This window comes from Amblyomma maculatum, chromosome 5 (assembly GCF_055883805.1).
Source record: "Amblyomma maculatum isolate TAMU_Amacu chromosome 5, ASM5588380v1, whole genome shotgun sequence".
Lineage (NCBI taxonomy): Eukaryota > Metazoa > Arthropoda > Arachnida > Ixodida > Ixodidae > Amblyomma > Amblyomma maculatum.
This window is the reverse complement of record NC_139348.1, coordinates 134,471,151-134,498,682: the sequence shown is the minus strand read 5'-3', so window position 1 is coordinate 134,498,682 and position 27,532 is coordinate 134,471,151. Positions and strand designations below refer to the sequence as shown.

The 27,532-nt window shown below is 45.1% G+C and overlaps 1 protein-coding gene and 1 pseudogene across 1 annotated transcript in view; both read left to right on the top strand.

Moving 5' to 3' along the window:
• LOC146189626 (uncharacterized) overlaps positions 1 to 1,054 on the top strand; it is a 31,829-nt pseudogene extending 30,775 nt beyond the window's left edge.
• A 9,907-nt stretch (positions 1,055 to 10,961) lies between these two features.
• Positions 10,962 to 27,532, top strand: part of LOC146189625 (tyrosine-protein kinase receptor torso-like) — a 29,141-nt gene continuing 12,570 nt past the window's right edge. The window contains exons 1-11 of the mRNA XM_084605308.1: positions 10,962 to 11,126; positions 15,702 to 15,794; positions 16,942 to 16,995; positions 17,658 to 17,709; positions 18,837 to 19,078; positions 19,207 to 19,333; positions 21,038 to 21,139; positions 21,433 to 21,509; positions 22,874 to 23,042; positions 25,945 to 26,165; positions 27,004 to 27,114. Of these exons, the coding sequence (XP_084461434.1) occupies positions 10,962 to 11,126; positions 15,702 to 15,794; positions 16,942 to 16,995; positions 17,658 to 17,709; positions 18,837 to 19,078; positions 19,207 to 19,333; positions 21,038 to 21,139; positions 21,433 to 21,509; positions 22,874 to 23,042; positions 25,945 to 26,165; positions 27,004 to 27,114 (1,413 nt within the window). The remainder of the gene's footprint in view (positions 11,127 to 15,701; positions 15,795 to 16,941; positions 16,996 to 17,657; positions 17,710 to 18,836; positions 19,079 to 19,206; positions 19,334 to 21,037; positions 21,140 to 21,432; positions 21,510 to 22,873; positions 23,043 to 25,944; positions 26,166 to 27,003; positions 27,115 to 27,532) is intronic.

Here is a 27,532-nt window from a genome sequence, read left to right as displayed (position 1 = left end):
GGCTGCCCTTTGCTCGTGTGACGGCGATACGACGCGACCGCCAACTTGTAACGCACCATAATTTCCTGTATAGGCGCGCTGTACATTTGACGTCCCGTGAATAAGCTCTACAAGCATTGCAGGACTCGATGGGTCAACTTAAGCGAAGAGAACGGGATGGAAAACCAAATAAAGAAACGCTAAGAAAAGATAGCCTTTCCTTCTCTGCGTCCGTCTGTTTAGTCTGCAACGGTGCTCTTGTTTGTGGAGGGTGGGTCTACCAACTGCTTCTGTTTGAACTACTGCTTAGATAGTTTCTATCGACGTCAATCGCAACCACTGCCCTTTTACTACTCAGGTAGAGTTAAGGTTTTAAGGTTGTGAGGTTGTATGGATTTTTCCATCATGAGACAAGTCCTAACTTTCAAATTGTTATTTAGTTAAAAGCACATGTTCATGTTGTTGTTGTTTTTTTTAGAAATTATTTATTGAAAGATGGCGCTCTTCTTGTTCACTTTTCTTTTTTTCACCCCTTTATTTGTGTGTTTAAATTTAATAATATCTAACCATAGACTTTTGCAGGTTTATTTGGCTGTTGTCTTTTAAAGAAACACTATTTGTTTATGTGTCTTTATTTTCAGGCCTGCGCTACACCACTTGGCTGAGGAGGAGGAAAAAATTAAACCACGAAACTGCAGACGCGAGTTCAGACACAGGAGAAGAATGTGGGCCCTGAAAACAATAATTGTTTTCTGAGGGACGTAGATAACTTAATGAAAATCGTTTCTAGGGGCTTCGACCTCCACAGCATCGCGCCAACCTTGCTCTTTCTCTCTCCTCCTTTCATACACTGATTTCGATCTGTGAAATTACCTTTGCAAAACGAATTGTTTTTCCGCAAAACAAGACGTAGAAATTTCTGCCTGATTTCGGAGTGAAGCAGCATTCTCCCGCTCGACAATTGGTCTAAGCCGTCTTCCCATTCCGCAGGAACGGCCAGTCCGGAAGCAGCGGTCGGCGGCGCTCCAGTCGCAAACTGGTGCAGATGGCAGCGGCGGCCATGGGAAAGCTGTGACCGCTGCGGCGCAGCAGCCTCTTCGTGCCTTCTTGTCTCCAAGCTCAGCCATCGCGGATCCCACTCGGGCTCATCTATCGACACCGCCACGCAGAACCAACACAGACGCGGGCCAGCCCCAAGGAAAAGCGCAGGCGTCGAGGCGTTCTTCACGGAATCCGCCGCTGCTTTAAGGGCAGCCGGCCCTCTTTCACCGTTTTGATACGCTGAATGTGCGCCCCGAGAAATGGTTTCACTTTTCATAACGCGACATGTCAAGAGTGAAGCGCGGAACGTGATAAGTGCAGTCGTATTGGGTTTCAGTGCAACTTCAGTCCCATGCGGCTTCGGTTCAGATGTCAAGGAAGCCGTGCAAATCTTTTTTTTTTTTTTTTTCATCTTCATGCCGGTTCACTATATTGCACGGGGACACGACCATTCGCTGTCATCACTCTGTGCGAGGCCATAGTCGCGTACAAGAATACTTGCCGTAGAAGGTCTGCCGTTTAGGTCGCGCACCTTCGAGGATGGGGGCCCATGGCTGCCACTCCTTACGAGTCCCAAGTAGTATGGGTGTTTTTCTTATATCCACACATGCTATAACTTTATCCAGTGCACAGTGAACCCAGTGAAGAATGGCCTATGAATGATTTCCGCCGTGGCACCCTAATCCCGACTGCACTCTGAGAATACGCAAAGAGCTTCTCGTAGAGGGCTCGGATGCCGCGGCTATGCTTTGAAGGGACCACTAAGCTAGCGCCAATGAATCGTGAGCACTGTACTCCATACTACTCTTCCCGCCATAGCTCAGCTCCAACATGGCGCGAAATAGCCCCACTGGACAAATCTCTGCAGAGCGCACGGGAATGCATTCGCTAGTCGTCGTGTCTGGTGGTCGCGAAGGGATACTGTGATCGGCTGGTTGTTCGTCGCAGCCCGGACAGTGAAGCAAATAAGTTATAGGTAGAAAGCCAAAGCGCCTTGATTGTACAAGTTGGGAAACTACGTCCTCGAAAAACTGACTAGTTTTTGTGGTCATTTCTGTTATTATCTTTCAAGAGCGTCCACTTTGAATTAATGCGATGAGGAGGGCCATTATGTTCAGCATATTGCGCATGTATATTGCTCTACAAGCCTGTAAAGCTTAAAGGAACCAGACAGAAATTCTCTTTTCCTTCAAAACAAATTCTATTCACTTCTAAGCTAAATAAATTGTGGGGATCTGGCAGAGACGAAGTCTATAGGAGTTACAATGAAAAGTTGCCATCGGCATTGAGCATTAAAACTCCGGTGGTTTTTCCATTATTTTGTGTTTTTGGTTGATTTAAATTCCTCGGCACGTCCTGACGCCAACACAAGAAAGTTTTTCGAAATTCCAATTAGAAGTATTTTTAAAAAGGAAAAACAGCGAAACCGAAACTGCTTTCAAGGCCAGAAACGACGTCCCACTTGACGAAATGGTGACGTCACACTCAGTATTAGGAAAACACTCGTACGTGCGTTGGATGGTGAAAATAAAGTATGGAAATCATGGCGCATTGCATAAAATGTCTGAGGAAGTTCAATATAAGCATCACAATTTTATCATCATGAGGGAAGTGGCCAGTAGCTCCGGTATACTGTTTGTGACGTCAGAAACTTAGTGTTGCCGGCAGGAATAGTCTCAACTTGTCTCAACTTAAGCCATGAAAACAGCATATTTTAAAGTCGTGTTGCGCGCGAACGGATTATCGTATGACACCCAAATTTTGTAAAATGTGTCAGGACGGAGAGGAGAATCTACAGTAAAATTTTTATTAAAATATTCTAATGTCAAAAAACCACCGGAGTTGCCCTTTAAGTACAGAAACACTGAATTTCAATGATTTCCTATCTTTTCAAACTATTTTACCTGAGAATTTCGGTACCGCATATTTCCCCTGACTTCGTTTCCAGGCGACACCGCAGTTATTAACCAGCAGGGAGCTTCGGTAGTGTGTGCAACTTGCAAGTCTGGCCAAAGCACGCCACTGAGTTTTAATGAATTCGCCTTTTACGATGTTTCACAACTGGTAGAATCGAAGATCTTCGAGTAGAGTTAGGGCAAGGTGCCTCGGTACCAACATCGTTGTGGCGCGGACCGTCGAGGTTCCGCACGCAAGGACAACGAGTAGCGCCCCCTATGCAAGCGGGAAGACACTCGTTTCTGCGGTGGCGACATGAGCGCCACGCTCTCCATCGGCCAAGCCGCGCGTTAGAAGTAGGAACTCGCGGCGCCCATTGGGCGTGTTTCGAACAAAATGGAAGGATGAGGTAACAGTATTGTTTCGGTTGCAGTGAGAGCCGCTCACGTTAGTACTCTTGCTTCACCTGAGACGTGGCATCTTTGTATAACTACTTTAAAAGCCTCACGCCCTTCCTTTCGCTATTGCACGTACGCTTGCACACAGTAGATGGGGAGCGTTCAAGGCAGTTCAACTATCCCTAATTGGAGCAAGAATTTCAATTGTTGTATCGCGACTAAACAGAGAAACCTTGCTCCACTAAGGTTTCGTGGAATGAGCTGGACCTCAAATCGCATTCGTGACTTAAAGTACGCTGCATTATGTGTACCACTCACGGACTTACCAAATTACAGACTTTTACGGAGCAAGAAAGCGGCCTTTTTAACGAATGGTACTTGAACTGTAAAAGACGCGAAAATTGCGCAATCAAAACTACAATTAAGAAAGCCCTTTTACCGCACGCAGAAGATGCTGCTTGCAAGAGGCGTCTGTCGCGTTAAAGCACGTGGTCAAATTCAGCGAATGCAGCTTAAATATGCAACCGCTCCGCGAATACCGCAATAACTAATCTCGCCGGAGACAGTGCGAGTCAAACTTCGCCAGCGAAACCTCTCTAAATACTTTCGGCTATGCACGCTACCATGCGCATGAAACAAAAGCATCACGTTCTTCTACGCTGGAGTGATGCTAACAGGGAGCAAAAATTCATAATGGTGCCCTCGCTAGGCTCATTTGCGAGCCATTTCCGACCACCATAGTGCCCACTAACTTAACCACTTTCCCCCCTCAAGGTGCAAGCAGTTTTCAACGCCATGCACTAATCTATGCCCGAGCAGCAATATAGCCTGCATTGCACGTATGCACATTACCTAGCACAGTCCCAATTTACAGTTCTCGTGCTCACAGGTCCAAAGAAATATGCATATAACGATGTCCTTTTTGCAGCTTTGCATTTAGCTTTGCTATTTTATTCTAGTCTGTCGTCACATTCCCCACCAAGCACACTAGGTTATGCTCTCGGAATCCGCGTCGACTGCAGATGTGCGAGGCCGGTTTCGTTTCCTCGCTTCGCAGCTTGCTTCTCTTTTGAAAGCGGAATTTCACTGCAAAGAGCGAAGCACTGGGAAGATTGTCCGCGTGCTTTTGTCTAAACTTACTTGCCTGCTCGCAAAAATGAATAATCACCTATTTATTTATTCATTCATTTATTTATTTATTTATTTATTTATTTATTTATTTATTTGCTGAGCTATGACTAGATCGACCGATTGATCAGCCAGTCGATCAGTCGTTTAAATTACTTAAAAGATTAAATGGTTCAAAGAATGAACGGACAGACTGAGTGACTAAAATTACCCGCAAATATTCACTAGAATATAAAAAAAAATCGTTTGCTTTTAACGGAATCTTGTAGTGGTATTTAAGATCATATTCTAACGTAACAAAGCCGTAGAGGTAATTTTTGTTTTCCATCCAAACTGCAAAGCTCTGCGAGCACCCTATAATATAAAGACAAACTTTAGGATTGGCTCCTCTCGACCACTTTCAACAGAATAGAGGAACACCTCACCGCGTGTTCTTAGCGGCTTCTGCTCGCTGGCGAAACATGGGCCACCGGGATGCATCCTATAATTGGGTGGGAGGGGCCACCACGAACTGTTTTTTTTTATTCTCTTCTTTTTTTGCCTAGGAGTGTATTGAATGGATATCGGGGAGGAGGAGCATTATTTATGATATCCGTTATCTTCGATATCAGTGAAACTCGCTTGAATGTTTGCGTTGCTGAGACAGCTGACGGAATACGGTGTGTTTTTGCTTGTTTTCTTCTTCTAGTGATTGTTTTTCATGATCACTTAAGGGACCGTCGCTAGATATACTGGTCAAAAATTATAATTCTTTTCAACCACAAGGACTTGTTCAAGGAGAGCAAAAGGGTACCACGTGTACTTACAACGTGACGGCAATTTCCCCACTGCTTTGTCTCATGCTCGTAAACAACACGCCTATAGTGCTGCCTACTGCGCGAAACTTCACTTTTATGAACGGGTTGGGACCAACAGCACTGGGAGGTAGAGAGGTGCTGCTATTCGGCGCTTTGACTCCCAGGAAGACAGAGGCTTCTTTGGTTGAAACGTAAAATGCAGCATTTCTATTGGCCCTTAGAGTTCCAACGGCTGAAAGCGTGTATATGGCTCGGGTGTCGCCCCCCCCCCCCCCCCCCTTCCCCGACTCTCTTTTATTTTAGAAATCAGCTAAATCTATCTAAGCAAGAAGTGAGCAAAAAGCATAATTTTATTATCTCCGTAAGCAGTGCCGCCATCCAAGCAGTTAGGCGATATGCTTTGTATGTAAGGTCGAGGAAAAACACAGATACACGTACTAAAAGTTTGTGCAAATAATATGGTCAGTACTAGAATATAAACTACCGGTTTGGCTGTTTTCAGTGTGACACTCTGGATTTGACCTATAGGTTACTGAAGAAAAGTTAATTTTCGCGGTGGTAATTGAAGGCCTAGTTTTGAATATGATGCTTCAAAATGAGAATTGTGCAAATCAAGCAGAAAATAAGTATCCTTGGCTGCTCGGTTACGTTAGAAAAGATTATAGATCTCTATAGGGGAAGTTCAGTTCAACCTCACAGTCGCTTTAGGCTAACCTCCGTTTCTGTTGAATGGCGTGCAGCGCAAGTGCGAAAGGTACCGCCAGTGGCCTGACACGGTTCATACGAGTGAAGTTTCGCACGGTTATCGTATCAACGCCCGTTCATTCCCCCCAGGCCTGATTTAAGAGCGATAACCACAAGCTACGCAATAGTATATGTACACGCACAGCGCGCTCCAGTCACAGCAACCGCCCAAGCCCGGTGCGCTCTCATCACTCGCGCGTTCAACCTGTTCAGACATCTCATACGTGCCTTCTTGCCTCATACATTCTATACTTTCTAGAGGGTTTTATATACATACAAGCGCCGATGCTCCCCAGACTCGCGCTACCACCGTTGTACAGTTATTACCGACCTGACATGACAACCCACGCGGCCAATGTATAGCTGCACGCGTCGGGCACATGTCGCGCCGTTCGGACCTCGGAGGCGGACTGCAGGAACCACCAACAGAGAGACGCTGAACGGAGGTCGTGGCGGTGACTGCCACCCTCAGCAGACTGGGTGAAACTTCCTGAGATCAGTTTTACGACGGAAAAAATAAAACAGTTGAGGATAGTGTGTGTGTGCTGCGATCGATGGCACCAAGAGCCAAATTTGGTGCGAATAGCAGCCTCGCATGCTGCACTTGATGCGTTGCAAATTCATGACGTAACATACCATGAATTCGATACTTCGACATTCAGGCTTTTTTTTTTCTTTCGTAGCCACTGGGAATAGCTTCCTATAAAACAAGAACATAACGTTTACACTGTGTAAAGAATATATAAAAGGGATGGCTATAAGGCATGAGCATATTAGAGACTTAGAGACCGTGACGGCAGAAACGGATAAGCGACGTTTGCGTGATGACGGGAAGCCAAAAAACTTTATGTTAACTTTGACTTTTGTACGCACACGAGGTATCACTGATGTTCCATGCCGTAAACTTTTGTAAACTTTGTACTGCTCCGCAAATATTTGTTCAAGTTTTACCGGAGATTTTTTTTTTTTTTTTTTTTAGAAAAGGAAAGAACTCCAAATAGAGTTGACTGCGAATTTTTTTGCTCCTAAAATCGCAGTATGCTTCGAACATAAAATGACGTCTTACATCACTTTACATTGCTCCGAAATCATAAAATTTGTAACAATTAACAAGTAAGCCAGGTTGCCAATTTAGGGCGACTCGGTCCCAATCAATGTTCAATATTGGTTCTTCGCGCATTCCAAAAGCGCACAGTGGAGTGCTTCGAGAACATCGGTGAGTATAGTCGTTGTTCTGATCTCTCTTTGGTTTATCAGAACATCCAGGTCGTCTCTCTGTTGCCGGTTCCCTCAGTCCGCCCGGTGCACTCTGCACTTCCGACGTTCGATTCAATCAAGATTTTATGCAGGTGTTGAGAACATAGCCGAACCTATAGACATGCACCAACACAGCATCTTTGTAAACTGTACATAAGCACTTATCGCTTCGTTATTTTTCGATGAAGTTGTCGAGACAATAAAGAACTGGAACGTTAAACAGCTGCCTCTGTGTCAGTCCCTTGGGGTTTAAGAGAGAAGCTCCCCGTCTCACTACAGCCAGAGCTCTTTTTTTCCTTCTTATTAACAGCGTGTTATAACCGCACCTGCGCGTACAAGAAGGGAGTAAGAAGTCTGGGCTTCAACTGAACATTAAAAAGACAAAGATCATGGCATCTTGCCCTATCAAGTCCTGAAGCATCAAGGGACAAGAAGTGGAAGCTGTGACAGATTTTCTCTTCTTGGGCTCCAAGATTACCCCGGAAGGAGACTCTAGCCGTGAAATTAGGAGACGCCTGCTTCTGGGAAAAAGAGCCATGGTTAGCCTTGACCGCCTAGTAAAGAGCAGAGACATTAGTCTGCCAACCAAGATCCGTATAACTCGTGCTAAGGTCTTTCCAGTTGTGATGTATGGATGTGAGAGTTGTACTGTGAAGAGGGCTTACCGCCGAAGAATTGACGCGTTTGAATTGTGGTGCTGGCGGAGACTCTTGAGAGTTCCTTGGACTGCCATAAGATCAAATCAGTCGATATTGTCGACCATAAACCCTGACTGCTCATTGGAGAGTCAAATTCTAAGTTAAAGCTCAGCTACTTTGGTCACCTGATGAGAAGAGAGGAGTCGCTGGAGAAAGTTTTGATGTTGGGAAAGGTTGAGGGTCGCCGGAGAAGGGGTAGGCAGCGAACGCGATGGTTAGATGGCATTCTCGAGGCACTGCAGATGAAGCTATGTGATGTTAGGAAGATAGTGAGAGACCGGAAAGCGTGGCGTGACATGGTCCATACGGTCACGAAGAGTCAGACACGACTGAACGACTGAACTGAACTGAACTGATAACCACAACTGCTACATAGGAAGAACGGGTGCCCAAAGCGTGAACCTGCTACCATTCACCATCGTTCCGTAAAGTGTGGAGCAGTGAGCCTGGCTTCATTTCAATAATTACCTGCATACTAACGGAATCCGAGAAATGTAATCCGAGAAATGTATGACTGCTTCCTGCTAGCGGTGCAGAATGTGCGCCTCGCCCTCTTGAACGAATTTCTTTAGTGTATATGGCGGCAAGCTGGAAAGGTGGCGACGAGGTGCGGCTGCCGAAGCAGTGAAATAGATTCTTAGACGGTGATACAACTGGTCGTATATATGCCTTATATGGTTTCAGGTAGATTTCACCTTCGAGGGGCAGTTTTGGTACCACTCCAATGTATAAGTCAATGGCCGGAGTAACTGAAGCCCACTGGTAGTTGCCTCTTTCACGGTTTTCGCTCCAGCGAGGTATGTATGACAGCAGCTTGTCCAGGCTGGCAAGTACAGGTGACCTCATACTCAGTTATTTTCGCAGTCACTCTGACACAGAGTGAACTCATCATGTCACTCTGACACACCTACAGAAGTACGCTCTGGGTGGCAGGCCCAGGTGGTTGATTTTCGTTAGGCTAATAAACTTTATAATGGTGTTTCAGAACATTTCCCGTATGGTTTCTAGTTGATAGCCTCATTCAAATGGGATACTGAACGCTTTAGCACCATTCTGTACTAGGTATCCATATCTTTGTGGAAATAAACTTCCTCAGTAGTTTCAACAGCGAGGATAAAAGTATCAGACGGCCCGGGTGAACAAAGAAAGCAAGGGAACAAGAGGAACTAAAAAAAAAAAAAAACCATAAATAAGCGCATTAAAACACATTGCAGTAACTGTGCGCTGAGAATCAGAATTTGCAGAGAAGACAAGAAGTCGACATCTGACGGAATTCCCAAATTAGACGATCCAGAAGCATATGCTTCTCTTTAGAGACACCTCTTTGAAGCTCGAACTCAGCTTGGACTGCCGAAGCGAGTGATATATAGTGCAGACTTGGTCATACATGTGTATGATGTGCTTTCGTTTCTATAAGGTTCCTCATATCGCTTACACCAACCCCCCTCCTCTTTTCAAGGAAAATCTATAGCTGCCAAACTACGTCGTTAATAATGTATTTCGCCTTGACCGTTGAAGGCTGTCGGGCGGCCGCGCAGGAAAATGCAATTATCATACAGCTCCCCCCCCCCCCCCCAAAAAAAAAAAAAAAAAAAAGCTGCTTGAGCATTGTTTTCATTTGGTCATCTCATGTCGATGCCCCTAGCACACTACTAATCACGTGGCAGAGAGTCAAACCCTCCAACGGGTCTCGATTAAACCTCAACCGAACTTGCAATGCCCTTCCTTCCTTTTTATGGGCATGTCAATAAAATAAAAAACTACTGTGCGGAGTGCAAGATCTTGTAGCTTCAGTGATTGGTAGTTAGATGCTCCGGCATTTGTTGCATTTGTAATGAGTGACGTCATGACGGAATTGATTAAAAATTAATGAAATGAAACCAATCGTAGAAAATTGGGTTCCTTGGTAACTAGAGGGATTCAAGTCTGCCCCCGTCTGCACTTCAGAATTCAGCCTTAGGGACTTTTGCCGAATTTCCTTGAGTGGTCCATAACAGCTTGTTTGCTCCCAGACTCTGGCTGTGAGCTGTGGACAGACACCGCCACAGTGCAGACAAAAATAAGTCCTGCTCGTGATTGGCCCAGAAAGCGAAGTGGTCGATACCGTCCTTAGCGAAGTGGTCAATCACTTCGCGGTTCCGGGGCACTTGCATCGAGAACACGAACACTTGCCCTGAAAGCAAATGTAAATGAAAAAAAAATGCAATGTTAATTATCAGAAGCTTCTCGGCTTCGGCCTTAAAAATGCTAAGTTGTGTGGACCACTGCCGCCAAAAAGAAAAAAAAAGGCGTGCTTAATCTAAACTTCTGTTCCATATCCCTGACCATTTCTATCCCGCAGGCTTTGCCCCGAGACGGCGCAAAATATTAAAAAAAAAAGTATTTAAAGGATGTGCGAGTTTCGTTTCGCTTATTTCCGGTCACTGAAAGGCGGCGTCTCTGCGCGTATCGGTAGCTAGCAGACAGGAGACGTCGCATTCTCTTGTCTCGCATTTTAGCCAATGGCTACTCGACCTTCCTCCTTGCGTACTGCTCGCAAGCTTTCAAACCCAACCAAACCCTATCATTTATCCTTCCCGCAGCAGTGGCTTGTCGCGGCGGCAAAGTTTGCACCTTGTGCTTCATTTCTATCATTTATCTCCGCCTTCGGTTCCTTTTCTCAGAGCCCACATCAAAGCAAAGCCGGCTCTCTACTTGCATACTTCTATGGAGTGGTGCTATGCTATCTTAACTCCCGACTGGAAACAAGCGATGCTTGCTTCTTTGAGTTTGTTAAGCGTTCGTCTCCACCCAGTCTATCAGCATTCTGTTGGCGCCACCAATTTCCTGGCGCTCGTCTGCTTTGGGATGTCATCGTCTGCTACGCGGCAGGAGAACCAGCTCACCGCGAAGTGGACTGTTTCAGGCCTAATGTCGGCAGCGCTTGCGGGACCTCGTGTATTTCGTCGTTCGTCTCTGTTCAGCACACTTTGAAGGGGATCACGGCACCATTTGACCTAATTGATTGCGCCGCATCATTGGAGATGTTTTTGCGACATGTGATCAGTGCAACAGCGATCCCTTTGTTCTTGTTGCGGTGGTGTGTCTCTGCTTCTGCGCCGGCCGGATCATCCTGGGACGCACCGGACTCTGCTACCTATGAGGATGCACTTCGCGTCGCTCAGTGTCAGGCGTACTGCCTCGACCTTGTGAGTTATTTCGTGGTTATTATACACCTCCATGGTTCAATGGCTCGGCGTACGCGATGCGTATTGGCGTTAACAATTACTGATGGATTATTTGAGAGTTGAAGAAATTAATTTAATTTGTCCTATACCATCTGCCCTGCAGATTTTCTTTGCAATATTGATTCCAGATTTCAGCGATGTTGTGTACTGTTTTTGACACGTATTTCATTGCTAGATAATCAGCAGTCACTAGTATTACTTGTAAACGCGCCAACAGTCTACGAGTCCAAGGTAAACGTATGGTGATATTATTAATTTTCTTTAATATTTTGTAGTTGATCTTGACCAGAATTACTCCTATGATAATTTTAGAGAGAAAGAACATACATGCAAAGAGGAAGGAAAAACAAAGCGCCTGGACGCATTGTTTTTGCAGAGGAGTTGTTTTGTTTTGCAAAGGAAGTTCGCTTCATGCATAGGACCCTTTTTGCGTACCTAGCAGCTGCCTTCCTATCGTTTCGAGCTTATATAATTTGCAGACTCCGTGTGGCTTGAGCATGGCTGCTATACCATATACATATATACTATGTATATGTACTACACTACACTAGACTATGTCATATTAGAGGTGCTATACTATATACTACATGCTATACTCGCATGTTTTTGTTGCGACTGTAGGAAGGAGGAAAGAAAACGCACGTGCCTGCATTTGCACGGCTCTGCAGCTGAGCCACCTCCGCTGCCTCGTGCGGACAGAAGAGAGAAAGTAGAGAAGTAAGAAAAAAAGAGGGAGAGAAAGACGCGTGCCGCAACAGCTAGGGTCCCGTAGGGCCAGGAACAGCCACCTACCTCCACTGCCTCGTGCGTACAAAAGACGAAATGGAGTAGAAATAAAAGAGGGAGAAGGAAAGACGCGCTTCGTAACAACCGTCGTCCACCACTGACGCGTTGGCGGGTGTAATGACGACCTACTACAGGTACAACCACTGGTGGCAGGAGAGCCCTCACCGTAAACAGCGGGTGACTACCATTCCCAGCCCCAGGTGCAGCCATCTCCTCCCCTCCCACTAGCATCGCGAATGCACAGAGTGTGTCTCCATTTGAAAAGACGCTTAAAAATTGCCGGCGATTGCATTACTTATGCGAATTAGAGCAGCTTATCGCCTGTTTCACCTTTTCGATAGATTGAGGCAAATAATTCTAACAAGACATGTATGTACAATAAGACATTTTTTTTATTTTTCACACGGAGGTGAAGAGAAAGGCGCCCGTGTGCTATGCGATGTCAGTGCACGTTAAAAATCCCCAGGAGGTCGAAATTTCCGGAGTCCTCCACTACGAAGTGTCTCATAGCCTGAGTCGCTTTCGGAAGTTAAACCCCACAAACCAAAACAAACCAACACATTCTATACCAACTAGTTCCTCTTCCGCGAGTGACAGATACTGGGCCTTACCTTCCCTGTAAACCACTTAGCTGGCTCCAAGTTTAAATGGAAGCCAAACGAAGAGGCGTCCGTGTGCTATGCGTTGTCAGTGCACGTTAAAGATTCCCATGTGGTCAAAATTAATACGAAGCCCTCCTATAGGGCACCCCTTTCACTCTTTCCGCTTTCACTCTCATCTTCCTCCCTTTCTTTACGGCTCGGCTGAGTTGTCCACAGAACAGGTGTGACAGACATTTCGCGTTTCCTTTTCTGTGAACCAATTATTATTGTTATTCACTGTAATTACCTACCTAATTCAACCACATCAAACGTTTTGTCGTCTGTACACCTTTCCTTAACGTTCTATCCTATGCATGGCACCATTCTTTTCTCGATATACCTAGCGGGAGAATCTGATTAATCTTTTACAGCGCCGACAACGTCATACACGCGCGAAACCCGCCTCGGCTGCGGTGCTGGCTACGAGGGACAATGGTGACGCCGACGGTGACGTCGCGAAACGCAGGACTGGGCCCCAAAGAGCTGCGCTCTAAAATTCTGAGAATACTGTGGAATGTACACAGCAGAAATCCGAATGCCTAAGCGTTGCTGGTGCACACGGTGCATCAAGTTTGCTCTCATTATCAGTATAAACTGATTGCACAGTCATTATCATTGCTAATGTCATCATTGTCATTATCACTAACTGCAGCATCATTGTCATCGCTACTATCATCTGCGCGGTAGACAAGGATAATTATGATGTGCGTTTTACGATACCGGGCGTGGCGCAGTTCTTTCGGCTGAGGATCCAAGGAAAGGAGGCTCGATTCACGTATTTATTTATTTTATTTGTGTATGAAGCTGATTACGAGGAAACCGACGACGCCGCGAAAAGCAGGAATGGGTGCCAAAGAGCTGCACTCTAAAATAGAATATCTGCAAATATACATGAAATATACCTGACACGACTTGCCTTTACCCCCCGCCCCACCTTTAATAGAACAAAAATTATGGGGGACACTTAAGGGTACGACGCGGTAGTGTAACGTACCAGCCCACATATAACTTCCCTCTCTAGCCCGTGTGAACGTGCTTGTGTGATCTGTAGGGGTAACGTGAGTACAAGGGTCCTGGCAGGCTGATTCTGACATCACCCTCCAATGTGAAAGGAGAGATCCGCGTTGGCAGCTCCTGCCAAACGTAGCGTTTGGCGAACCTGCGAGCCTGGCAGCGCATGCTGGTGATTTTTCGCCCATAACGCCGACGCTACCACCGAATTTTCGGTGAACGGGGCTCTTAACGCTATCGCGTTAACACGTACACACCACTTCAAGGTCATATCGTGTCGACAATTAATCTTCAGCACTGATATTCATTAAATGTAAACGCAGTCAATAAATTTTCACCGCCTCTTTCGAGCTTCGCAGAAGATGAACCGCGCCTTTAATGTTAATGTCATCGGTGGAAAGGGCGACGTGCCTGTTGTTAGCACTAATGCTAGATCTGCCGCTTTCCAATGACGCACTTTGGCTTTGGAAATGCTTAATGCACTGATATGGACCTGCGACATGCAGCTGCTTTTCATGACCGCCACGCAATCGTTCACGAACCTCTCCACATTACGCCCACGGAGGCACCACTTGAGTATTAGCGACGCTAGTATAGCATGCAATTTATAATTCGTCCACTTGCAGCCTCACTCGATAATTTCCTAATGAGGTTAGTTCTACGCGTTAAGAAGGCAGCTACGTAAGATATCTATACTGATCCTTTGTTTTCTCTATACGCCTGACACTGCGTGGAGGAGCTCTATGCTCACTGCCCAGGACATCGGCTTTTTCAGAACAACTGAGATATGCCTGCTAGTTAATTACGGTACAGTTCTGCACGGCTGAACTGGGAGCGGCGGGTGAAGTGCCCCCCTCCACTCCTTTGATGGATGCCGCCTCCTAAGGAGCACATCATGGGAGCAGGGCACTAGATCAGCTCTTACTCTTCGCTCGCTTCTTCCACGGGCTTGCACTATCTGCTAATAATGGACGCCAGCGCTCAAAGAAGATTTTGCAATGCAGGAAATAACCAAAAAGCGGCTTACGGATTGATTGTTTCAGTGTTCTTTGTAACGAATATGTTCATGGAGACTGTAAAAAATTAAAAAAAGAACGAGAGTGCGGAAGCAAGCTCAACAGAGCTTGCTAGTTATTATGGAATATTTTGCATTTAGAAAGACTACAAAGTGAAACTTCCTTTTGTTTCTGTCTGCCTACTGTAAGCATAGCAGTGAACACAGAACTGAGCTGACCTTGGTCAAGATGGAGAGAGAAAAAGTAATTTAACGAGAAGAAAAGCGGAGAGGTCGGCCGGCGATAAAGAAAGAGAACCTGGCCTGCTACTACACACTGAGGAAGTGGAGAAGAGGAAGTAAAAGAGAGGTAGGGTGTCAATGAAGGTGATGACGTCATAGTACAGTGAGGTTTCCCTTGTGACCCGAATTATTTAGGAGGCCATGCACACACTTAACGACACTCGTGAAACGCAACATGCCACACGTCTTGGACAGAGACCACTTGTCACTGAACAAACACCGCCACAATTACAAAGAACTTTGCCCTATCACATGCCAGCACAAACGCAGAAACACGCACATGATGCACTTCACCAGAAAACCTCAAAGTACCACACACACGTGTGGTACTCGCGCAATTGAGAAGATTATGCACACTCTCAGAACGCAACATGTCGCATATGTCGAACACGCATCAATGAACACACATGCCGGCAGAAACGTGGAAACGCATACACGAGGAACTTCAGCAGAAAAAGCTCAAGATGGGTCTTTTGGAACTGCTTCCTTCCCGGCTTTCTGGCGTGGTCAGTGCGAGTCTGTTCTCTAATTCAAGCAATTCTATGTGAGCTAATACAACGATGCACATTGTCCTTGTTGTTGCAGCCTGCACGTTGACCGCACACTTTTACTTTTGGGGCACATACAGGACTGAATGGTAAAGGAAATCATGTGGTAAAGGCTTTTAAAGATATTTTACTGCAACAGCGATGCCATTTTCTTCGAACCAAATTAGGTTGTCACCTGCCCTTTGTGTTGGAAGAGACCGTCAGTTTTGTTTTTTCTAATTTCCTTTCCTGGCCGTACCTGCATAACCAACAGTTCATGGAGCTCCAAGCAAATACAACGACGACGAGCGACCTTTCCGACGAGTACCTGCTGCCGCCGACCTGCGAGAAGGAGCTCTGCCGAGAGGTATGTGCTTGAGGAAGACACAAAACGCGATTATTGGTTTTCGATCATTAAAACTTCGGCACCCGCATCGTCCTGTTATTGTTATTATTATTATTGGTTTATGTCGAAAGAGTAATAACTATGTTTGGCACCTACCTGTGGGCAGAAAAGCCGTGTATACGTGTGCGCAGAACTTACCGTAACTTTCAGGTATAAAACATGGCTTTGAATGGACCGTAACTGAGGTCTCCACTGAGTTTTAGACGCTCGTGGTCGGTAAAGTAATCTGTGTTCAAGATATAAAAACACACACATTGTTGGTAAATGGCCTAGGAATGAAACCGGTGAAAGAGATGCGATATTAAAATTTGTTGATATGCAAAAGTCTTGTAAACGAATTACGAGGGAAAAGAAACAAAGAAAAAGAAATGATTTTCAAATGATGATGTCGATCGGAAATAACTTTTGCTAACAATTTCTGCAGATAGCGCCATCATCCATGAGCACACTAAAGGTGGCAACTGGGACTAAAGTTATTACTCTTTGAAGCGGGGTTTCGAAAATGCATTCAAAGCACAATACGCATGCTCGATGCCGGATGTCCTCTTCTTGCAAGTGCCGCTTACACGTACACATGACCAATGGCACATGAGATATATGCGCTATATATGACATATGCGCGTTGTTATGCAGCGCGTGCGCAGTGATGTCTGAAGGGAAAGAACCATTCTATGTCATTACTACAATGACCAATTGGTCATGTTTGCTGCTGTTGAAAAAGAAGATATATGTAAATCTGATGCTGTTAGTTACTGCGGAATCCGGCCCGGAATAGCTTAGCAGATTGCCCAAGCGGTGATTTTGGGAGAAGCGCGGTAGTGGAACAGTTGCCCAGCCATTCGCCGGATTTCTTAACCATCCAATGATCCAGAGAAGAGCGACGGCATGTTTTACTGTCTAAAAAGACCTGAAGCGCTGTATGTGGGGCACCGCTTCACAATTTGTGCAGCATATGACGTAAAAGAACAGAGCCTTGAATGTGCATCCTAGGGGAAAATGCTGTAATCCACAAATCAGTGCGCTGAAATATAACAGTGCTCTTTGTTTAAGTTGCAGATGTAAAGATGCCCATATAGGCTGTAAAATCTGTTTTCTCGGATCGTTTTAGTGCTTCGTGGGCTGCCTTGCTGGCGTCGGAGACGGACACTGCGAAAGAACGTGCGTGAGTATATATATATCACACCGAAAGACGTAGTACTGATGCTGTGTTTGGTATGAAGCGGGTGAGCAGCTCGCCGCGCCTTGTTGGTCTCCGCAAAGCTAAAAGAGGTCGCTTAAAGCGTTCACACCCCGCTAACAGCCACGCATGCGCAATGTCGCCAGCCTAACGCGATGAAGATATGTTATATTTCTCTATTGCAATTAAGAGTGGTACATCGCTGTACTAAATTGACCGCTGCCGAAAATATCAACCAAGAGGTCGCTGTTTTCTCTACCCGCCACTTCTGCATTTTTCGTGCGGTGTGTCAGTATCGTCCTACGGTTGCGACTCAATTTGGCTTCCATTGAAATTTCGATAAAGGTGGACAGCATACACACGTTTGCCTACTGTGCGATGACAATAGCAGGTGACGTAAGCAGGCGACAAGATTTTGTACAACCCCAAAGAAGGGACACGTGTATGTTCTCCATGGACGATACCGGTGAGAAAACTCGAAGGGTAAAAGCTTCTTTCACTGCATGCGGAATTTCACGAATAAATTAAGCCTTGAAGAAATTTATGAGCACAGTATATCGTACGTGTCTTGCAGTTAGCTATTCCCACTCTTGACGAGCAGCATGGTTTGACGAGGGTTGGTGCGCTACTCGACTTTTTGATTGCAGAAAACAGAACAGTGTAACAGTGGCTGCCTGTTCTTCCACGAAACAAGCGCCGGTGAGTATATGCTTTCCATTAGGCTAATTGAATCACCCAATCACCGAGTGCGTTTGTTTAGGTTTATAGGAATTACAGGAATAACCTTCTGGAGTTTTTTGAGCCACTGTAGTTAAGGTAATTGTATTTTTCATCACAGAATTAAGTCGACAAACTTTCAGCAATGAACTTGTCATTCAGGTAAGCTGTGGCGATTGTTCGTATGTTGTAATTACTCCCTCGATTGTTGTGGTTTTCTGACCTCATACAGCTGAAAAAAATGCATGTTCTCACAGCTGAATAAGGAGCGTAACAAATTCAAGATAAACTTTCTTTTTCATGTTAATAACGCACCTACAGGGTTACGATGAGTATTTTATTTTACTGAAGACTATTACGTCTAAAGCGACTCTTCGTGTGCTCCAGACATCCGAGAAAAACGTCGCTAAAACCGAATAATGTAGGCAAAAGTTATTGGAGTTAAAAAATCTCAAATGAAAAGTGAGACATGATTGAATATCAGTCACCTATAGTGCCTCAAATATGCGCTACTAATGAGAATCGCGAATTGCATCCGCAGTGCGAAATATTGCAGATGAGCATTTTAATGGCACCGCCCCTCCGAATTCATGTCGTAGGGCGGGCTACGGCAACAAATCAAACAAAAAAAAAAGTACATGATTTTTCTTCGTAATCTATTTGGCATTGTCAGGATTGGAAATGTGAAACCTGTTACGACCCATTTAGCCTTCTGTTCGGATTTTCTGTTATCATTTGTGGCTAAGGCGTTTCAGTTAGCCTTAATAAAATCCTTTTTCATACTCTTCAAACTCTTAGTCATACTCTTAAATGCAGAGCTAAAGCGTTCTCCTTATCTCTAGAATGGTGATATCGATGTAGTTTTCACGAACATCCACGCATAAATGCCAATAAAAAGAAACACATCGTCCGAAGTCGGTCTTAAACAGAAAAATATAATTTAGGTGTCGTTTTTTTTTTTTTTTTTTTTTTCAGGTGCTCAAAGAAGGTATAGCGATTGCGTAGTGGCGTTTTCTTTTTTTGCTCCATATGAAACACACACAGATTGTGGTGCTACAGTAAATTAGACACCTACAGTTCACTGCAGGCAGCCTAGTGAGCCTCTCGAGTTTTTCCAGCGGAGAACAGTGCGGCCAACGTCACTTGGTCCCTTTCTCCACTGGAGATCGTCTGCTACCGGCTAGAAGGAACGCGCGTTAATGGCGTCACCCTGAAGTGGCACCTGCTAGAAGACGGCGCTTCTAATGGCCCGCAGACGAGGAGCCGTCCCTTGGCTGCTGTGTTTGTGACCGAGATGCGAACCCAAGGCATGGCAGCCAGGGACCCCCATCTGTGGATCACGTTGGGAACGGTGAGTACAGGTGTCCTTGCCTTGCGCTGGGATCACGTTGAAGCATGGGCAAGTGATGCGAAGGTGTCAGAAATTGGCATTGCTGTAGAATGTGTACAATGACTGCAATAATGTCTAATTCCGCGCAGCGCTACCAAGGGTTGATACCAGTCACAAATCTCATCGACCAGCGGCATCAATTCCGTGTAACAGCGGTGTCCAAGAACGGGCCGCTTAACCCCACTAGGACGAGTCCCTGGACACAATACTCCCCGAGTAAGTGGCACAGGTGTGTTGCGTATATCTTCACCGTTTCCGTGCCTGTTGCTGCATTTTTGGAGCGCTTTAAATAATGATGGCAGATATATGTCTGAGAGACTAATTTGCATGCCGATCTTACCCTGCCTGTTAAGATAGATGTCGTAGGAAAGGACTGCAGACTGAGTTAGATCACATGGAATTCTCCAGCTTGTACGGAAATCTTGGTACACTGCACTCTTGTATCTCTCTTCCATGAAAACTGTGGCCATCACTGCTGCGAATTGTTCAGCATGCGGCTAAGCGTAGGACTACGGCGAGACCTGGAGGAACCCTTAAAATGGGCTGGCATAAATCAGACTTTCTTTAACATATTTATTTGGTTTGCGTTGAAAAGTAATGAAAACCGTGGGGGATCAGGTAAAAGGTGTATCGATCTTTGACATAGGCGTATACCCACCCTGCAAGAACACTGCTTATAAAAGTTAAAAAAAAATGCATGAACACATACAACACGAAATATGAACATAATTATACAATGCAATAAAAGGCTATATCAGTGCATATCGCTGAGAAACAATAAACAGAACACATTACTGTAATTAAAAACGAATACGAAAGGAATGCATATATGACCGCAAGGCATCAGAGAAACACACGTATGGAAAAACCTGTCAGGACAAAATGAATTTCAAATTCAGAAACTGCGAGTGAAGCGTCGTTGGGCTTACGTTTCTAGAAGTAGGCTGACTATGCCTTTCCTTATTGTTAATCACTGCAGTTTTCGAGGGCTAGATTCGAAATATGTGGATATGTGTGCAGCAAGCTAGTATGAGGAATTGCATTGTGCTAGAAAATGTGTCTTCTAAATTCTGTCTTTGTTTTGACGAGCGCGTGTACATGATTTACGAGCTTCTTCTTTTATTTTTTATTTTTATAAGTTTGCTCAACGGAAAGAAGACTCCATTTCAGGAAATGTTCTCTGGTGCTTTCATTAATAGATATATGCTTGCTGTAGCGCGCGCAGCTTTTTTGTAGAAGTCTTTTTGTTTTGTTCGTTTGTGCTTTGTCCTACTCCCCCACTGTCTCATACCAGTAATCCACAATAAAAGTATGAGTAAACAGGTAACAGGTAACAGCGTTCTAAATTTATTTGTAATGAAGATAGAGATGGATATCGTACGGTTCAAATAATCTACATGATCAGAACATAGTAGGTGTTTCTAAACAAAGACACCTTAATACTTTAAATAATTTTCCCTTCAGGTAAATTTGCGTCAGAGTGCGGTTTAGCACATTTTTATGTTCGGCTGTTTATCCCCAAGTAGCGAGATTGAGTTGCAGGCGCGGCGGCCACACTTCTATGTCGGCGTACATCAGAGAACGTCATGTATACATCTTAACATGGAGGCCATAGTACAGCTTGAAGCGTCTCTCGCTGTCGTTGGGACGTTTAGGAGCGTCAATTCCCACATACCATTACCGCTTAGGCAAAAGTGCTTGTAACAAATGCGTAGCGCTTTTGTTTAGTAATGTGATCACTTAGCAAAACAGCATGCACGTACACTCGATGAACTGGAATGTTCTCTACAATGCGAGGAGATGACGTGCACGGCTCACAATGCCATATGGGCGAACCACACTTAATAAACATTTGCAGTCAGCAATATGTATGTACAGAGGTTCGATCACCTGTGTACTTTTCTCTTTCACTTCTCGCAGATGCTACTCTGCCAGGCAAACCAGTGAACGTGACGGTGTCCAAATCAACACCAGATGGCGGCTCCGTCGTCTCTCGACTGGCGTGGTCTACTGGCGGCCAACGTAAGGGTCAAATCACCGTTATCGTATTCATGCTGAGTGATTGTATTTTTGGCTAAAAAGTCGAATAATACAATGTACTAAACATGTCACCAGACCAATTACCCAGTAATTCAGCATCGTTGCGGTGCCTTGATTTAATATTTGCTTAATAAACATGGTGCGCTAGCAGGGTGAATGCACTAGGCAAAATCGTCAGCATCTGGCCAATTAGGTTGGTTCGCGGGATATTATACCACGTCTTAAAGGACAGTTTACGTCCATGTAATAATTATCTTGTTTATTGTTAATCGCAGATCCCTCCTGCAATCACGTGCTTGACCTGCTTCCCGACAAGTGGGATGTGCCGTCCTCACACTTTCGGCTTTCTAAGGTACGTTACTCGCTGTCAAACATAAAAGAGAGGATCGTGCTCAAGGGTCTGAAGCCATCGTTGAAGACGCATTATCGGCCCAGTGAACAAGGGCTTTCGTGCTATGAATTTATACGTGCCGCAGTATTTTTCCTCTGTCGGTGGCAGTCGACGAGCCATTCTGTGCTTACAGAGTCTTCGAGCGGATAATGACAGCGCGCTTGGTTTATGCTCAGCCTGGAACGGGGGTTGCTTCGATGGCGCGCCTTAACTATCGCGCTTTTGTATTTCAGTCAGTGTCAAGTGAAGCATGTCATCAAACAGTGACCATAAACAAGCGAAAATGTCTCCACCTAAGGAGTAATATTTCTATTTTGCTTACGTTAGCCAACATAAAAAGAGTGATTTAATTGTTATTGACAATCACGACTTGAAAACCGGTGCAGACACTGGACAGATGAATGAGACAACACGGGTCTGCCTCCGTCCCGTGTCTGTTGCTGTTTTTAGCCTTTATGTTTCAATAGCTGGCCTACTATCTAACTGTTCTAAGCCAGTGATACTGTCCCTTTTTTTTTAGCTTGATAAGCTGAAAATTTGTCTTACTGATTTGTTGTTTTGCTGAAATTGTATTTAAGTCGGGAGAGATTTGTTATCGCTTCCAAAAAGCGGCTACCGCGCCTTTGATCGAGGCCGAAATAAATTACGTGAGTGGTTGAGTTTTTTTTGTGTGTGAAATTAGATATGTACATATCGGCTGCTCGCGTTTCAATTATGCTCCCGTTTCATTTGAACCTGGCGGTACGTGAACGCGAAAGCCAAGGCCATTATCACACAGGCCATATTCAGGAAGTTACCATGACGCATACAATATTTATTTTATCTCTACCGGGGATATTTAATAGGGCCGGAACAAAGTACGGATCACACAACGGAGGACCATGGGACAGAGCTCCGCTCACAGCTAGGCGTTTTTTCATTAAAAAAAGAAAACCTACCAACTCGCCCCAAAATTAGTCGTCGCGATCTACCGCAACTTCCAAATACTGCACAATGCAACCCAACATAAAGAGCTGGTCGTGCGGCTGAGTAGTCACTACCACCCGTTTTGCCCTAACTACAAGTTTAACTTGTTGATATCTTTAAGCACATAATATAATAATAATCTCGCTACATGGCGCGTTATAATAACTAGAATTCGCCATGCTGAAACCTGCACTAGACTAGTGCATGAATTATGATTTGTTTCTTCTTACCTGATATGACGACGGCTGTGATTTATTACGTTCCTACATATCTCCTAAAATGCTAGCAGTCTGTGCTGCCATTAGATAGTTCTGCCATTGCTGTGAAGTGATTTTCTCTTGATTTTCCACTGCAATCAGCCGTACGAGGTGTTCCACTACGACATCCGCGGCCTGAGCTTCGACACCAACTACACGGCCATCCTGCGCAGCACGGACGCCTCGGAGACGGTGAGCAGCGGCTCCGTGACCGTGTGGTTCAGGACACCCACCTGCCTTGACTGCTACCACTTCAACTTCAGCCTCTGCGGTGAGATACAACATTTTTCCAGTGCCGACGGAGGTGCTTGCCGTTATTCTGCAATGGAGACGTACAGTCGTGAGCAAAAGTGGTATACAACACTCAGCCAGTGACAGAGCTCGAGAAAATAGCATCGAAGTGCCATCTAGAGACAGTGTAAGGGAGAGCGACAGTGACATATGCATGTGGATAAAGGAAGGCACTGCCACTATTTTCTCGATCTCAGATAGCTGTTGCGAGATGAAGTTGGCATGCAGTTTTCTCGACCTCGGCCTCCGGCTGAGTGTTGTATACCACTTTTGCTCAAGACTGTACGTTTTTGGAGATGTGACCGCGTGGCACTTGCCGTTTGTGACACGAGCCAATGTACTGAAAGCTTTTAGATCGAAGACGTTTATAGGATTGTTGGTTAGCCATACAGCCCTGCATTCTACTCTGGTATCTACAATCTCAACCGTAAGAAGTTTATTACTAAGATGAATTAATTAAGTACCACATGCCATAGTTGCCAAATGACAAGAGAGCAAGACTCCTCTCCACTTCATAGGGAGAAAAGATGTATGAAAAAGTGAGAGGGAAGAAAGATGGAGGTTGGGAAGAGAGGATAACTTAATCGCTTGGAAGGTTATGGCGAAGAAAGAAGAAGGCTCGAACGGACTGGAAGTTGGCTGCCACGGGAAGGATTCAGTGGGTGGCTACCGGAAACGAGAAAGTTAGGACGAGGGCAGAGCAACCTGAGGGAGGTAATATGGCACTATGCAGGGCTACCGAAGCTAAACCGCTTTCGCTTGTCAATAAGACAAGCAGTGAGATAACTCATTTCTTGTTCTTGCACAAACCATGCTTTCTTGAACATCGCCTTTGATTGTGAGAGAACTGTAGGAGATGGTTTTGGTTTGATTTGTCGGGTTTAACGTCTCAAAACGACTCGGGCTATGAGAGATGTCGTAGTGGAGATCTCCGGAAATTTCGACCACCTGGCATTCTTTAACGTGCACTGACATCGCACAGCACAGGGGCGCCTTGCTTTTCGCTTCCATCGAAAAGCCGCCGCCGCGGCTGGGAATCGATCCCGCATCCTTGGGAACAGTAGTCGAGTGCCCTAACCCCTGCACCTCCACGACGGGGCAACTATTGAATAAGGCACTGTTCTGAACATATTGGCGCGAATCCATGTTAAGTCATTCGATGTGTAGCGAAATAAGGTCATTAAGAGCTTGTACTGCCTCGCACCGAGTAGTTACGAGTGTCACAGGAAGCGAGCGACGGTTATGGTGCCATCTTACTGGATTCCAAAAAACTACATATAAAAACTTTCTATTGAAAACATTTCTTGGCTAGAGCTTGCAGGTGTGATTTCGATGTCATCCTGTCTTACTTTTTCTTGTTTGCCCCCGCCCGCGGTCATTAAACGGAAAAATACTATTTTCCTTTTGACAATAGTTTCAGAAAGCGGTATGCCTGCGCAAGAATGTATTGCCCTTTGCAGTTTCCGAGGAATGTTAGAATTACCTGCATCCTCATTCAGTTTGCCAGTAATTTCGCCTGAACAAAATGCGTTTTTTACAGAAAGATTTAGCGGAGAGGGATCGGAATGCAAATATTCTACTATTTTTTTGTCTCAGTCATGATAACTGCTTGGCAAGAGTAATCGAAAGGTGTAACTTGAGCTGCAACCTGAAGATGGATAGGATGTCGGTTGGGCGTCTGCAAGGGGCAGTTATGACTGATAGCGTTCATTCTTGTCACTAGGCTAGTGAAATTGGCCTGTGGGTGTATTTTTTTTTTATATGTTATTTCGAAATAGTTATGTCTAATAACTTTTATTTTGCCATGCTTCGATTTCGATTTCATTAGTTCTTTTCTTAGATTTTGTTTCTGAAAAGCATCTGAAATCCCTTCAACCGTAATAATAGGCAGCAAAAAGAAGAAAAAAACATCGCGATGTCCCTCTGATAATGGATTTGCATCTTGTTGCATTACATAATGTCACCCTGGTGAACCAGTTGAGGCCCCGTCTGAATCTGCGCCGACATTGACAGCGTCATAAATTTTAGTCACGGTGGATGAAAATGGTGATGAATAAAAAAGATATTTGCGATACCTGCATCGCAGCCTCAGATTTAGCATGACAGCGTCTGCCTGTCTTCAAGGGCTCCTTAATTGAATTTCTTGCACTTTGTTCTTATTAAATGGTAAAGAAAGCTTCTCGACGCCAAAGTGCAAGATAGCGCAGATAGTTATCAATGCGTTAAAATAAAACGTTCTTCTCATTCACAAATTTAAAATTACGTGTGTCATTGCTGCAGCTTACTAAATTAGATAAAAACAAATTCACGCACGCAAGAGAGCCGGCGATTAAGGCGGTACTCCTGCTGAAAATATCTGCATAACAATTTCTTGATCAGGCCCATTGCGTAAGGTAAGCGTCCTAATGAGTTTTAAAACTTATATTATAAATTTAGTCACCCTTGGGGCTTGCGCGATAGCCTTGGGTTCGAACCCCAATCTAGGACAAATTTTCCTTTAACTACAAAGATCCTAATAGAGGTTTAGAACTTTTTTTGTAACCATATTCCTGCACTTGCACAGATGGTAAAGAATAATTACACACTTATTATAGCGTTCTATACTGTGTGGACTGTACACACAGTTTCTTATACATTTGTTTTGGCTTCAGACGATAACGTATCCTTTCCCTGTGTCGAAATAAGTTCAGAGCGTTAGCGCTGGTGGGGATTTGATTTGCCCATCCTTCATCCTGCGCCCGCCATGAGTTTCCATCAACGGGGCCATACTTACTATTTTGATAAATATATCCTGAGTGCAAAGGTTGGTAGTTCGGCGGCAAACGCTCCACGAAGCTCATACGCATCGCACGTATGCCCTAGCACATTTCTTACACATCCAGCGCCGGGACCTCCAAGCCAGCTGGAGGTTCGCGAGGTGCAGCAGCCCTCCTCGACCTGGGTGGCACCGCCTGCCCGCGGGGTCCAGATCGCCTGGTCCCCACCGGCCTACGCATCAGAAGAGAACCGCCTGCTCGGTTACCAAGTGACAATTGAAGAAGAGAAACCCCTGTTCGACATCGCGAGTGGGCCGGCGCCCAGAATACGGCGAAGCGTAAGCGCGGTAAGGGACCGCCAAGAGTGGTTGTGAAGCTCAACATAAACCTCAACGCAGACCTTTATCGCGTAGATTTCTGAAAATTTCTCTGGAAGAAACGACACGCTACCGTCTATGGGAGTTGCTAAAGGCCACCTTGTCTAGCGGAAGAATTCCGGCATAACCGTGCAGATCGCTTTCCGCCCTGGAAACTGAGTTCGTCCTCTAAAACAAGCTGCGCCACTGTGTTTTATTTTGATAGAAAGATTCTCCCATTGCTGGGAGACATTTTAGAGAGAAATGTTCGCTCTTAGATGCAGGTAGAAACTGCTCAGGTGATGTTAGAACGGGTGGCTGTTAACTTTGACTGAGTTGGTTCCTCATTAATCTTAGCGTTTGAAACACATGTGAATATTACGAAATTTTCATCTTGTGGGCTAACTTCCCATTAAATTTATTCATAGCAAGTTCAGGGTAATACATACACTGTAGGAGCATAAAACACCCACTTGCAATGAATAAAGTAAGAGTAAGTTAGCGCTCGCGCTGTCAATTCCGAGTCTGTCCGTGCTGTTCAAGCGCTACAATATTTTGCCATTGCTAAGATGCTTCTTTCTTCGACAAAACGTTTCATAATCATGCAACTCGGTCACATTTTCAGCCTATTAAAAGCCGTAATAGAAGCTATGTTCGCATTTCCCAGAAATCTTGTAAGCGAGAACAGTCGCAGCACCAGTGGTTTCACTGGCACTCTTAATGCATGGTGTGAACGTGTCAAACTTGTTCATGCTCCCCTCGCTGATGGGGATGTTTTAATGGGAGCTCATCCATTTTGCTGTCCCCCGATTTGTATCACCTATGGCAGGAGACGGAGCAGCTGAACGTATCTGAGATCAGGGATGGCGCTCGCTACCGGGTGCTGGTGCAGGCGCAGAGCCTCGCGGGACTCGGACAGCCGGCCGTCACAGAGTACCATGTACACCGTGAGTGGTCCCTGTCATCGCTACATGTGATGTCTTGTTCATTGCGCACTTAGCATAGCTATTTATTGGAACTTTAATTGGGGCAAATGTGGCTGTTTCCATTTTGTGTTGTTTCCTTTTGTTTGTCTCTTTTTTGAACGATAAGCTGCATTTAGCTCGAACACATGGTATGTTGATACTAGACCAGTTTATTAATTTCATTTCATCGTTTTCGTATCATGCGTTACTGTCATACCCTGCTCAATGTGAGCACGCAGAAGCAATTTGCGGTACTTGGTTTGATGAAGTAGTGCTCTTGTATTGCGCAAGTACTGCCTTGACAATGCATGGTTAGGCACACCGCTGGAGATTTATCTGAAATTCATGCTGCATATACTTTCGCTGATCGGCTTCCTCAAATGTTTTGAGCTC